This window comes from Sminthopsis crassicaudata, chromosome 4 (genome assembly GCF_048593235.1).
Source record: "Sminthopsis crassicaudata isolate SCR6 chromosome 4, ASM4859323v1, whole genome shotgun sequence".
In the NCBI taxonomy this organism is placed as follows: Eukaryota; Metazoa; Chordata; class Mammalia; order Dasyuromorphia; family Dasyuridae; genus Sminthopsis; species Sminthopsis crassicaudata.
Genome location: NC_133620.1, coordinates 285,697,190 through 285,712,177, shown reverse-complemented (window position 1 = coordinate 285,712,177; position 14,988 = coordinate 285,697,190). Strand labels below are relative to the sequence as shown.

Here is a 14,988-nt window from a genome sequence, read left to right as displayed (position 1 = left end):
GAGGATGGAGAGAAGGGAAGGAGAGAATTGTTTTTTGCAAGGGTGAATGTGGAAAACTATCTTTGCATGTAGTTTGAAAATAAAAAGCTATGATTTAAAAATGATCATTAAAATGGAAAAATACGTTTAAAAGAATTGTACATGTATAATATATAGTAGATTATTTGCTGTTTGGAAGGGATGGGGGAAAGAAGGGAGAAAAAATTTGGAACACAAGGTTTTGCAAGGGTGAATGTTGAAAATTACCTTTGCATATATTTTGAAAATAAAAAGCTATTATTAAAAAAGAAGAAAGAAAGAAAAACAAAAGATCACTTCTGAAGGGTAAAGCACATGGAAGGTCAATTAGCCCTTTCATGTACCTATAATTTCTCTAGTTTCATTGTTATGCAAACACCAATGCAAACTGCAACTCCTTATCAAGTCTTCCTTCACCAGATGAAGGCCAGACTTCTGGTGATAAAGCTAATAGCTAGGCTATACTTCAAAGGACAGTAACATAAACCACCACCAACTCCATACTCAAAGTCTTTGCAGGTTCATAAAACCTACTAGAACTCACCCTCACGTAACTAACTTTAAGGACCAAGGGCTATTTGGTAAGGAACTGAAAGAGGACTTTGTGGAGGTCCACAGTTGACATTATCCCATAACTTCCCTCTCTCCCCCCCATAAAAACCAAACATTAAACTTTCTTTGACTTAGTCTGCTCTGAGTCACCCAGACAGTATAAAAAACAGAGAAAGTTAGAGAAAAAGTAAACTGGAACCCAAGTTGTTATCTGTAGCCCAAGGCTTCCTATCTTTGAGTACTCAGGGTAGGATTTAATCTTTTGACCTGACCAGAAAGCTCAATTTCCCCAAATCCAGAGTTTACTCTAGGATTGCACTTCTCAAACTTTTGGGTCTTAGACCTCTTTAAAAGTTATCAAAGAACTTAGGTAGTGCTGGAGATAGAGCACCATAGAATAAGGAGTACCTGAAGTCAAATCTGGCTTCAGGCACTTACCAGCTGTGTGACCCTGGGCAAGTCACTTAACTCCAATTGAAGGTACCAAAAAAATTATTGAAGAACCCACAAAGAGCTTTTGTTTATGTGAGTTATATTTATTGCTATTTGCCATATAGGAAATTAAAACATCTTAGCATGATTATTTTGGTCCCATACAGTATCCAGCAGGGGGAACTCATTTGAGAACAGTGCTTTAGGAAAATTTTCCATCTCTTAATTTATCTAGAGCTCTTGAGCCCTTCCTCAGTGGGTGTCTTGGGGCAGGGATTAACTGTAGGCCCCTGTCCAAGGCTGGATTTCCAAATGGTCACAATGTGGATTCATATCTGGTCTTCTAAGAGCTGGTTTGGCTTTTCCCAACATTCTGTAAAGGGAAGAAGGAGCCTTTGATCTTACCCATTTGACACGGATGGAATATGTTTGCCAGTCCTAGCATTCAAGCTGAATGTTCCTATCCTGAAGGAGAAAGACAGACAGACAAGCAGAAAAAGAAATAGCAAGACAAAGATGAGGAGCAGGATGGTATTTTTTATCTATTCTAGAGGCTTCCAACACAGCCTCTTTCCACCCCTTTCCATACCATTGCTCTTACAACCAGTCTTTTACCTTTATTTCTCTTCCCACTGTTTTAATTTTGCCTTCCTCATTAAACTAAAAACTCATTAAGGGCAAAGGTTTTTCTTATATTTCCTTTATGTTTTTCTCTCTCCCTTCTCTTATATCACAGTTGTCGTGAACAACTCGTCATGAAATGTTTGGTTTCATGGACTTAAATTTGACAACACATCTCTTGGAAGCTATAAGGTCTCCTCCCCTGTTCTTTCACCAACCCTTGCTTAATAGGGAATATAGCAACATTTAAGGGTTTAGGTTTACTAAGTATCTGGGGCTAGGACTACTGAACTCTTTTTAAATAGAGGCTATACACTCCCAAGTGTACCAGATCATCATTATAATGGCTATCACTTATATATAGTGCTTATTCTGTGCCAGGCACTGTGCTAAGTGCTTTACAATTATTTTCTCATTTAAGCCTCACAACAATCCTTAAAGGATGATGATGATGATGATGATGATGATGATGATGATGATGATGATGATGATAACGTGAAGTAGCTAGGTTGCACAGTGGTTAGAGCACTAAATCTGGAGTCAGGAAGATTCATCTTCCTTAGTTCAAATCCAACCTCAGATATTCACTAACTTTGTGACTTTGGGCAAGTACTTTATCCTGCTTGCCTCAGTTTCCTCATATGTAAAATAAGCTGGAGAAAGAAATAGCAATCCACTTCAGTATCTTTGTCAAGAAAACCCAAATAGATTAATGACTGAAACAATTGAACCACCACAAGAAAAGCATCTATATAACACTTTAAGGTTTATAAAGTACTTTCCATACATTATCTTTGACCTCCACCATCCAGTCTGGCAAGTGCTGTCATTATCTTCTTTGGGTTCAATATTTCTCAACTCCAATTGATCTTTCCCCTAAAACTATCCCTACTTCCAATTTCCTCATTTCTACTAATGACACCACTGCCCTCCTCAGACTCACTACAGAATCACAAATTTTTAAAAAATATATCTTATTATTCTTGTTGTACCAAAGAGGGAACTGAGGCAAGCGAAGGTAAAGTGACTTGCCTAGATTCACACAACTGATAAATTTCTGAGGTCAAATTTTAATTCAAGTTCAAATTAGTTTCATTTCCCCATGAATGCAATTTGGATTAAAATGTAATTGGGAAATATTTAACTAAATAAATATATAATAGAATACAGGTTGAGTTATTTATGTTCTGTTTTGTTGTTGTTTCTACATCAATATGGGACCTGCAGGGATGCTTGTGTGTGGCTTAATGGCTTGTTTCTATTTGAGTATGACACCATTGGTCTACACCATATATTTTGATACTGTTCACATTTATTCATTCATTTGCTCATTCATTCAACATTTACTGATTGCCCACTACGTCTAATGTACTGTGGGGAGACAAAAGAAATACATAGAACCTGCTCTTAAGGACCCCAGAGTTTAAAAAATGAGGCAAGAAATGGAATCACTAAGAAATACAGAAAATACTCTGTGAACAAGAAACTAGATGATTCTCCCTTTGATTTCCATGTCTCTGACAAGTGAGCTTCTTGTTTATTCTTGACAGATCTTAGGCCTCTGCTCACATATTACAACTTCCTCAATAGGACTTTATTTTCTGCCTCCCCCAAGTTTTCCAGCACCCCTTTGTGTTGTGTTCCCCTGTTCGAATATAAGATCCTTGAAGACAGGGACTATATTGTTTCCTTGTATTTGTATCTTCGGTGATTTAGTCTGATACCTATTAAGTCTTTAATAAAATGGTATATCTCTCCAAAAGGAAAGTACCAAGATCAGTAGAGAAGGACAGATACAGAATAGTTGGGAACAACTAAGAAGAGCTTTAGAGAGGAAATGGGATTTGATTCCCTGCTTTAAGCATACAGTGTCAGGTATCTGTCCAATGATCTATTCAATCAGACCGTTTTCTTCTCTTATCTTTGTAAAATGAGATAGTACCTTACATCCTTTCTGAATCTGAAATGTATGATGATACATCATCTATTTCTCTTGTAGCACAGGTTTGGGCACCTCAATAGGAATGGAATGATGTAGCCATGGAACCACAGAATAAATGGGTTAGAAATCCCCTAATTCAGACTCTTAATTTTATAGATGGAAAATAAAGTCAAGAAAGAGAAAATCACTCGCCTAAAATCACAAGAATTCAGTTTCTTGATTCCCAAATTCAGGGCCACTGTCATCACATTATACTGACACGAGACTACAAAGCTTCTTCCCATCTCCCTGAACCCTCCCCCTTTCTTGCTATGGATCCACAGACAGCCAACTTCTCAAAGATCCCCAAACACTCAATAATAAATGGGTAAGCAGTATTCTCCACCCCCACCGGGCCCCTTGGTGAGGACCAGCTGGATCAGAGAGATATGGATCAGAGAGGCCTCTGTCCCCCATGGGAGTAACTTTGCCTGTCTCGGAGGAAATCAGAGAGAAGAAGGCCTTTTCTGACCTTCCTGAGTCTTTGGGTCCACCAGACCTGTTTCCCTAGGCAGACAAGTGACCTAGAAACTGCCGCCCCCACACTCAGACAAAAGCACAGATGCAACCCACGGTTTTTACCACCAGCTGGGTTGTACAGAGGAAGCTGAAATCTCCTAGTAGGTGACCAGACTCACTCCCAGGAGCCCACCCCCAACTCCCTTGCCCTTCCACTCCCCTAGAGAAACATACTCCCATCACCTACTCCCCCCCCCACCCCCACCTACAGCTCCCAACTCCTGACATGGTTGAGAAGGCAGCCTATTATTCCCTGACTAAGGAGCTGTCAGTCATCCTATGTATTATCTTCCTTCCCTCTTTTCTTTCTTCCACCCAATTTTCCCCCCTTCTCTTTAATGCCTCTGGGGCAGGGAGGAAAGAACTGGCAGATGAGGAAAAACTAAAATTACATTTACCTTCCAGTGCATGAGGCAGCCTAGACTTATAAAGAACATGGGATTTGGCTTCAGAGGACAAGACCCAAATCCTGGTTATGCTATTTTCTAACTGCAAATGACTGCCCTTTTCTGGACCTCAGTTTCCTTGTTTATAAAATCAAAGGGTTAAACTAGGTGATTTCTAAGGTGCCCTCTAGTGCTAAACATATGATCTATGATCATTCAGAAGCAGCTGAAACCCAGGTCCTTCATGAAATCTTCCCTGACTATCCCTTCCCATGTTTTTTGCTTCCTTCTCTTTTCCTATTGCTCTTACAATTATAGCCTTACCATGTGGTATTTGTATCTCTGCTTTAGGACTTTTCCCCCTTTTATTTTTTATTATGCTAATACATATTTATGAAATAAAACAAGCATTTCTATAATAGTATAATTTTTAAAAAGATTGTACATAAAGCTGCAAATTTACTATGCATAACTTGCTATTCCTTTCAAACACACAACAAAATTGCCATGCAAATTTCTTCTATTCTCTCCTCTTGCTTTTCTCTATAAACTAAAAGTTCTTAGACAACGAATTGTGTTTTATGTCCTTTTACGTCCGCCCGCATTACAGTAGTCATGGGATTAGAATTGTAATCCTGGTATCTTCAACATAAAGAAGATCCAATTCACTTCCAGTTGATCAATGATGGACAGAAACAACTACACCCAGAGAAGGAACACTGGAAAGTGAATGTAAATTGTTAGCACTACTGTCTTTCTACCCAGGTTACTTATACCTTCGGAATCTAATACTTAATGTGCAACAAGAAAATGGTATTTACACACATATATTGTATCTAGGTTATATTGTAACACATGTAAAATGTATGGGATTGCCTGTCATCTAGGGGGGGGAGTAGAGGGAGGGAGGGGAAAATCTGGAAAAATGAATACAAGGGATAATGTTTAAAAAAAATTACTCATGCATATATACTGTGAAAAAAATTATAAATAAATAAAATTTAAAAAAAAAGAATTGTAATCCTGGGTTATACCAATTTAGGGTCATGGATGTAAAGTCTGCCAATATATCTGAAGACTGTTAGAAGTTATAAAGTCGTCTCTCCCGTTCTTTCCCCAGTTTTTGTTTGTTAGCAAATGTGGCAGCATTCAAATTGGGTATCTGGGGCTAAGATTGCTAAACCAACAGAGGAAAAATGCTTGGGAAAGGGGAATTACAAGGAAAAATTAGAGAGAAGCTATCAACTAAAAGGTGGAGGGATGGGTTAGAGTAAACCTGAATTCTGCTCATAATCTTCAACTTAGTGATACTGGAAGATATCCAAAGATGGAGTATGCTAATGAATTGGAATTACTCCCCCTCCTCAGTATGATCCTTCCCTAAATTAACATGTTTTCATTTAATTTATACAGTTATTCCTTCTACATCTTGACTTTCCCCACTGGGGTTTGATGTATGGAGGATTAGCATAAGAAATTAAATGAGAATTTGGGGGGAGTTTTGCAGAGACCCAGACAACACAGAAAAAGTTTAGAAACTCAGAAATACATAAAGTATATGAATAGTATTGTATAATAACAGTATGTTTTATCTTTTAATATCATCATAATTCAGATTTCTTCTCTGATACAAAGGGAGGGCCAAAACTTTTTACACAGATTTTCTAGGTTGTAAGGGATGTCCCTAACCCTAGCGATGTGAATGCATGTATGTATTTTATCTCTCTGATAGATGGTAAGTTTCTGGAGGGCAAATATTTTTTCACTTGTTTTTGTATTCTATTTAGCATACATAGTTCCTAGCACATAGTAGACACTTAATAAATGTTCATTGATTGATAATTGAGCAAAGAACAAAGAGGGTTGGCCCTGTGAGTTCTTCCAGAAGCTCTGGAGCTTTCATTCATGGGAAAACTTTGCTATCCTGAACCTTTCTTCTGGTCCAAGCCATCCCAGAACCAATCTGAGACAGCTCCCTGGCTAGCACCAAAAGAGACATCACCACTGGGGACACCCTCCTCTACCCCATTTGCCCAACCCCCTCAATCCTTTCCCCAATCCTAGATAGTCCCAGAACCCATATAACTCTAAACCTTTGCCTTCATCCTCCTCCTTAATTGCTTAACTCTTAATAGGGCTTGTCATGTGAAATTGTCGTTCACACTATATTAAGTTATATGGGCCACCCATTTCTGTTCCCTCTCCACACACTTACGTGAGGGGCTTCTCCAGGCGACTCCCAGGAGACCCCACAATCTCTCCCAGAGTGCAGAAGGCCTGACCCAGGAAATCCTATAAGGACACAGAAAAAGTCTGTCGTCATCCACATGCCATTTCTAACCCCAACCTCAGCTCCAGCCCTTTCTAGGATACCAGTTCATTGCCAAGGTGTCTTTTAGCTCTATAATTTTGGCTTCATATGCATGTATTGTTGCATGTTATTCAGTTATATTTGACTCTTCATGACCCCATTCAGGTTTTTTGGTAAAGATTCCAGACTGGTTTGCCATTTCTTTTTCCAGTTCATTTTACAGATGAGGAAACTGAGGCAAACAAGATGCTGTGATTTGCCCAGGGTCATACAGCTAGTAAGTGTCTGAGACCAAGTTTGAGTTCTTCTTGACTCCAGGTCTGACTCTCTATCCACTATTCCATCTAGCTACTCCAACTGTTATGTGTAGAAAGATCTTCTGTGAGTAGGTATCACATATTTACTACCTCATTGAAGGCCCTTATAGGCTATCCAGTCCAATTCACTCAAAATGATGAGAAAACTGAGTTCAAAAGAGATTAAATGACTTAGCCATCGTAGCACAGCCACTATCAGAGAAAGGATTCAAAACAAGATAGTCTGATTCCAAAGCCAGTCCTCTTTCCATTGATTATCTGGTAGCCATGTTACAAGGAAAAAACCAGAGGCTCCCAAAAGAAAGTACTTTACAGAGGCCAGATGGTATGTGAATGGCAGAACTGATATTAAAACACAAGCCAGTTAATACATCAAACTCAGTGAGGTCCCAGAACCCTAATAATCAAGATCAAGGGAGAAGAGAGTGGGATCTTTGAATCCCAGAGGAAATCATTTAGAGGCTGATGAAAGGGAGAAGTGGGTAATTGCCTAGATGTAGAAAGTAAAATCAAGAAGATTCATGTTAGCCCATTGTAAATTTGTTGTTTTTGAGTCATTTCTCAGTCATGTCTGACTCTTTGTGACTCACTTGGGGTTTTCTTTCTTTTTTTAATTATAGCTTTTTATCTACAAATTATATGCATGGGTAGTTCCATAGCACTGACAATTGCCAAACCCCCTGTTCCAATTTTTCCCCTCCTTTCCCCCACCCCCTTCCCCAGATGGCAGGTTGACCAATACATGTTAAAGAATAAGTTAAATACTATATATATATATATACACATGTCCATACAGTTATTTTGTTGTTCAAGAAGAATCGGACTTTGAAATAGTGTACAATTAACCTGTGAATGAAATAAAAAATGTAGGCAGACAAAATTAGAGGGATTGGGAATTCTGTGAAGTGGCTCATAGTCATTTCTTTCTCTGGGTGTAGCTCGTTCAGTTTATTACTGCTCTATTGGAACTGATTTTGTTCATCTCATTGTTGGAGAGGGCCACTTCCATTAGAATACATCCTCATATAGTATTGTTGTTGAATTGTATAATGATCTCCTGGTTCTGCTCATTTCACTCAGCATCATCTCATATAAGTCTCTTCAGGCCTTTCTGAAATCATCCTGCTGATTATTTCTTATAGAACAATAATATTCCATAACATTCATATACCACAATTTATTCAGCCATTCTCCAACTGATGGGCATCCACTCAGTTTCTAGTTTCTGGCCATTACAAAGAGGGCTGTTGGGGTTTTCTTAGTAAAAGAAAATAGTTTGCCATTTCCTTCTCCAGCTCCTTTAAGTGATGAGGAAACTGAGGCAAACAGAGTGAAGTGATTTGTTCAGGGTCTCACAGCTATTAAGTGTCTGAGGCTGGATTTGATTTCAGAAAGCAGAGTCTTCCTAACTCCAGACCCAGTGTTCTCTCCACTGCACCATCTAGCTGATATTTAATATTAAATAAGAAAGAAAGCTATTTTAACCATTTTATTTTTTGAGGCAAGGTCACACCACTAAAGGCCAGATTTGACCTCAGATCCTCCTATCTATGGGGTCAGTGGTCTATCCACTGTGCCACTTGCTCTTAACCCACAGCATTTTAATAATGATGCTTTGGAGAGGAAAAATGTTTGTGCCTGGTAAGAAGCTGATGACTCTTTATATAAGTACACAAGATTTTCAGAAAAGACATGGCTCCTCCCTTAGTGAATTTAGCTAGTGAATTTTAGACTAGAGTCTACTAGGTTAGATAGGGCATAAATAAATAGCTATGATATAATAATAGCTAACATTTATATAGCGCTTTAAGCAAAAGTGTACTAGTTGCTGATTCCAAACAAATATGTAACTCATTTTTACATTAAATTTGCATTATTAACATTTTCTCCATCATCTTTTAAATCTAGAAAAATTAACAAGATAATAAATTCAGCCCTGTGTTGTAACATTTGCTTATTTCACATTCAAAATTTAACACTCGATTCTCACAAACTAGTACAAACTAGCTCCAACACATTTCTGGCTTTCAGATTTGCTGAATGTGGGAAAAATATTATTTAATTAAAAACTAAAAGATTTGCTGAATGCTTTACATATGTCACCTCGCACAAAGTGGAACAAGATTGGTGCACAAGAGAGTTACACAAGAGTGGAAGTACACGGAGAGTTGGGGAAAATAATTTTGAACAGGGGATTGTGACCAAAGATAAGCATTGATTACTTAATAATAATAACAATAGATAATCAAGTTTATCAAGTCCCTGCTAGGCACTGGAATATAAAGAAACAAAAGCCACTTCTTGCCACACCAATGAAGGCTTCATGGAGGAGGCAGTAATAGAGCTGAACATTGAATGGGAGGCAGAATTTCAACTAATAGAGATGGTTTGGGGCTGCAGTCTGTGGATGAGACAAAGGAGAGAGAGGTCCCACGTACGGTTAATGGTTTGAGTAAAATGGGGGCAGGAAAACCCTTGAATTGTTTCAGGAAAGGTAAATAGTCAGTCTTGGTTGATGTGTATCCAGCACATTAAGGGGAATAGCTGGACTTAGGAAACTCAGTAGCCCAATGGATAGAGTGCTGAGCCTAGAGTCAGGACGACCTGATTTCAAATCCAGCCTTAGACATGTACTAGCTGTATGACCTCGAGTTAAGTAATTTAAACTGTCTGCCTCAGTTTCCACAACTACAAAATGGGGATCATAGTAACACACCCTCCTATTGTTGTTGATCAGATGAGGTAATATTTGTTAAAGTATTTAGTACAATTCAAATCTGGCCTCAGACTCTTACTAGCTGGGTGACCCTGGGCAAGTCCCTTTACCCTATTTGCCTCAGATTCTCCTGATCTGTAAATATACAGCAGGAAATGGCAAACCACTCAGTATCTTGGCCAAGAAAATCCCAAATGAGGTCACAAAAGAATAGGATAGGACCGACTTGAACAACAACAAATTTAGAGTAAATGTTCTCTCCACCTTTCCCTTCTCAGACTGTGGAAGGTCTGAATAAAGGTTCTGTACCTGGTACCCAACAAACATTTCAGAAATTAAAGCAACAGCTGGATACTTACGTGTTTGGAGAGATCAGGACTCTTAGAATCAACATCATATCTGTGAAGGACACAAAAAAAGAGCAAGGATGATAAGCCCAAGTCAGCCTTGCCATTCCCAGATCTCAGAAGACCACTCAAGGAAGTAGCTACTTTATAAAAGACCAAAGACTACACATAGTCTCCCACTATGAAGCTAGTATTTTGGCCATTGGGAAATAATCTTTCCTTCAACCCCTCAATGTCCCAATGCATACTTCTGGCCTTGGACTGATGCCTGGGTATCCCCCCCTTTTTCTAGGAGTCTGGACTTCCTCCTTCTCCCACCTGAGAGCATCCCCTTCCTTCTCCTGACACATCTCCAGACACCCATCTCTTTCAGTCTCTCTTTATAACCGAATCCTGAATCCCAGCCCTGGAGAGCACCCATCAAGAAAGAGTTATTAACTTCTCAGCAAGCACAGGCATTTTTCCTTTCTGAAATGTCACTGTTAAAATGTTGCAGGGTTTTTTTTTCTTTCTGATTTAATGTAAAACACCAACAATAGACTAATATGAGTCTTCTTGCTTTAAATTTCTACGTGTAGGCAGTTTCCCACCTCCTCCTTCATTAGCGTCTAAATGTTTTCCTCTGGACTCCAAAGCTCCCATTCTGCCCTTTTAACCTTTGGTCTCTAATGTCACTACTAGATCTGTGTTCCAAAGAGATTATAAAAGAAGGGAAAAGACCCTCTTCCTGTGCAAAAATATTTGTAGTAGCTCTGTCTGTGGTGGCAAGGAATTGGAAACTGAGTAGATACCCATCAATGGGGAATGCTAAATAAGTTATGGTATATGATGCAATGGAATATTGTTGTTCTATAGGAAATGATGAGCAGCCTGATTTGAGAGAAGCCTGGAAAGACTTACATGAACTGATGCTGAGTGAAATGAGCAGAACCAGGAGATCATTGTACAGTAACAGCAAGATTATGTGATGATCATCTATGATAGACTAAGCTCGCCACACAGCAGTACATTGATCCAAGACAATTTCAATAGACTTGAGATGGAAATCTCCATCCATATCCAGAGAACTATGAAAACTGAATGCATACTATTTTCACCAGTGGGTTTTTTTTTTTTTGGTTGGCTTTTGCTTTCACCACATGGAGATACATTAAAAAAAATAACTTTGTTCTCTCTCTATGGGACCTCAGAAGCTGCTTATTCCAATTTTACAAATGGGGAAACTGAGGCCCATTAAGTTTCCTAAATCACACAGCAAGTAATATGATGGACAGAATTCAAAACCAGGTCTTTTGGTCCCCAAAGCAGTGTTTTTTCACAATGCCGGGCTATTCCCACTACACTAGTTAGGTGTTTTCAGAAGCTCTGAGAAGTCCCCTTCCTATTTCAACAGTAAACATACTTGACTGTCCTGAGTTAGCCTTAGGCAAAAGAGACATATATTGAGGAATTAAGCAAAGATGCTGGAGTGGTTTTATTTATATATTCCCAATGGAGGGTAGCCTAAGATGCTCCCTTTTTAAAAAATTCTACCAGAACTGTGATTTCCTCAGTGAACACCTAGCATATGTATGTGTATGTGTATGTATATATACACATCAACATAGATGCATCCATACACATATCTCCCCTCTATTAAGAGGACAAAAAGTTTCTCTTCAGCTCTTCCCGTATCTTGTTTAGTGCCAGTCTTGGACTCAATCCCTCCTGCCTGCCCTAGTTTATCTGCCTTTCTCTATCACTGGGTCTCCCTATCTTACCCAGCCTGGAATTGTAATCAACCACTCATGGCTTAATCCCATTACTGACTGGCACAAAAACTTGGATCTGCTCCATTTCTGATTTGTGCTATTTCAATGCCATCCTCCTTAGGCAGCCTGATGGGCCCCTTTCTTCTAAAGAACAGGTCACCGTACTGGTGCTTATCTTTAGTGAAAGAGTCCCACTGGCTTGGTCTTACAGGACTCTAAAGCTTAAGAGATTCATTAGATTCAACCTTATCCACAGAAAGAACTACAGGCCTGTGCAACCATACTTGGATTATGTGCATTTTCCTCAAGGTGTCTGCAAGTAAAATGTCCTACTTCTCCATCAAAATCTATCTACCTTCCCATACTACCCTGAGAGAAATTATTATTTTGCTATTATATCAATAAACAAACATTAAACTAGGATTCAGGTTTATTCTTTTTTTTAAAGGTCCAACTCCTGTAGGTCAGTTTGTCATTCTCTGAAGGACATGGTTGATTAATGAGATTACCCCTAATCCTAGGGGAACATGGTACTTAGTCATGGGCCAGACCCTACCCAATCAGGATGGGGGGGATATAAACGAATGCATTTTGGGCAAATTCTTGTTCCAAGGAGCAAAGTCCTGGCCTTGTAACCTTCCATTAGAATTTAGGGTGACCCCAGCCCATGAATAAGAAAATCAGTCTGGATGGAGATGGATTCCCCTATTCACATACCGAGAGGTAGCTGAGTCTCATCATCTTCTCAACAGGAAGAACTGAAGACTTATAACCCATTTCCTCATTAAATATTCACCAATCAGGTTGATTTTTCCTGTCAGGGGTATTCCCTTTCAAAAAATATTTAAGGCAATGCAGTGTCTCAATTAGAGGTCTGGTAACCATCAATTTATTGGTAACCAACTAACCTGATTATTAATTACCCAGAAAGTCTTTTGGGTTTTTCATTTGTCATACTCCCAAGAAATGAGAAATGGCTTCTCCCGTTTGCCCATAAATTAGACCACTAGTTACCCTATCCCTTGCTTTCTTCCTTCCCACCCACACAATCTCTCTCCTTAATAGACACATAAACATTCACACCAATATCCACCCACATACAGACCCCCAGAAGGCTGATTCTGAGACTGGAGTAACTGTTTCTCACACTTACAGATCGAATCTGATGTTCTGTTTCTCCTCAAAGAAATAATCCAGTATAAATTTGCGCACAAAGTCCGGATTCAGTGTGTTGTCAATCACCTCTGTTCTTCCAAACTGCAAGAAAAATCAAAGCGTCAACTTCTGGAAAGAATCTATTTTTTTTAAAACTGTACCTGGAATTTCATCAGAGCAGGGAACTTCCAGGGAGGAATTTCATCTGCAAAGGCAGACGAACACCTTCTTTGCACCACATCTCCTTATCTTAGAGGTGCCTGTGGTGCTGAGAGGGTAAGTGATTTTCTAGAGGTCAAAGGACAGGCTTGAATCTACATTTTCCTGACTCTGAACATAGCTCTGTATTAGCTGCTCCACTGTGTCTCTCTGTTGGTGATTAAAAAAGAGGAGGAGCTGAAGGAGAATAACGGATGATTGATGATAATGAGAAAATGAACCATAAGAGATTTGGAAAGTATCCTGAAAAAAACCATAAAATATTAACAAAACACAGAACCCATCCCCCTCAAAGTGGCTACAGCAAGATTAATGCATTCTCACTGAAAGGGAGGAAGAGAACTAGCAGGCGTTTTTCAGAACACATGATAAACAAGTAAAAACTCTACAGAAATACTTTGGGAACAACCAGATATCACTTCACTGACCACTAGTAAAGGCTGACAGCAGATGCATGCAGTTGGATTTGTCAAACAGAAATGAAAGTTGTTTGTCTCCAGATGGAGTCTCTGAAATGGCCAGGATCCAAGAGTAGAATCAAAGGGCTCTCCATGGGTGACATCGGCATGAACTCAACGGACAATATGTAGACAAAAAAGCATCAAACAAATGGATAAGTCATGCAAATTTGTTTGGGGAATGGAAGGATTTCTGATGGCAATTCAGGACCAAGTCATTGCCACCAGAAATTACAAAAGGACTGCACCAAGGGAACAGAGAAAACTGGGTAATACATCTCTAAAGGCTTCAAAGATTTAGTTCCTACTGAATACCTAACATAATATGAATTATACATCAGAGCTTACTATCTTTTTATGGACTTGTAGATTTTGTTTAGTTTTTTTGTTCAGTCCTTTCAGTCATGTTTACTCTACATGGGCTTTTCTTGGCAAAGATATTGATAGTTTGCCATTTCCTTTTCCAGTTCATTTTATAGATGAAGAAATTCAGGCAGATAGGGGTGACTTGCCCGTGGGTCACATGACTAATAAGCCAGATTTGAACTCAGGAAGATGAGTCTTCCTGATTCCAGGCCCAGAACTCTATCCATTGTATCACCTAGCTACTCATTAAAAAAAAAAAAAAACACATCAATTAAATATTATATTAAAAATAAAAAGAAAGAATATAGCATCTACATTGTATGAATCACATCATATCTCTAGACCTGTTTCCTGACTCCTACTTTACCATTCCACTGAAATACTCTTTCAGGAATCACCACTTAGCTTTGGGAATTGACTTAAAATAAATTTTATCATTGGTTATGTTCCCTGATCTCTGCCAACCATCCTCTTCTTCTAAATATTATTTCCTCCCTTGGCTTAAGAGATTCCATACTGGCCCATGTTCTACCTCTTAAATGTCTGCTTTTCCTTCTTTAGCATCTTATTTCCTTTCTACCACTGAAGTGAGTGTACCCCAAAGTTTTGTCCTTGGCTCGCTTCTCATTTCTTTTTACACTCTCTCAGTGTTTAATTGTTACCCTGATGCAAACAGATTTCCAATTCATTACCTATAATCTGGATCTTTCCCGGAACTACAGAGAACCACATTTCCAAATGCCAACAGAACATCACTAGGGTACCTCACTGACACCTTAAAACTAACCATATTTTCTTTCCCCACCAAAAAACTTGTTTCTTCTAGTTCTGATTTTGAT

The 14,988-nt window shown here is 38.9% G+C and overlaps 1 protein-coding gene across 6 annotated transcripts in view; it reads right to left on the bottom strand.

Annotated features, from left to right (window-relative positions):
• CPNE5 (copine 5) overlaps window positions 1-14,988 on the bottom strand; it is a 192,031-nt gene that overhangs the window by 99,278 nt on the left and 77,765 nt on the right. For 5 of the 6 annotated variants that reach the window (XM_074311097.1, XM_074311095.1, XM_074311093.1 and 2 more), the window contains exons 4-7: window positions 13,105-13,208; window positions 10,213-10,252; window positions 6,725-6,801; window positions 1,408-1,467 (exon numbers count right to left, since the gene is read on the bottom strand). In XM_074311097.1, coding sequence (XP_074167198.1) covers window positions 1,408-1,467; window positions 6,725-6,801; window positions 10,213-10,252; window positions 13,105-13,208 — 281 coding nt within the window. The remainder of the gene's footprint in view (window positions 1-1,407; window positions 1,468-6,724; window positions 6,802-10,212; window positions 10,253-13,104; window positions 13,209-14,988) is intronic. The other variant, XM_074311092.1, reaches the window with a different exon arrangement.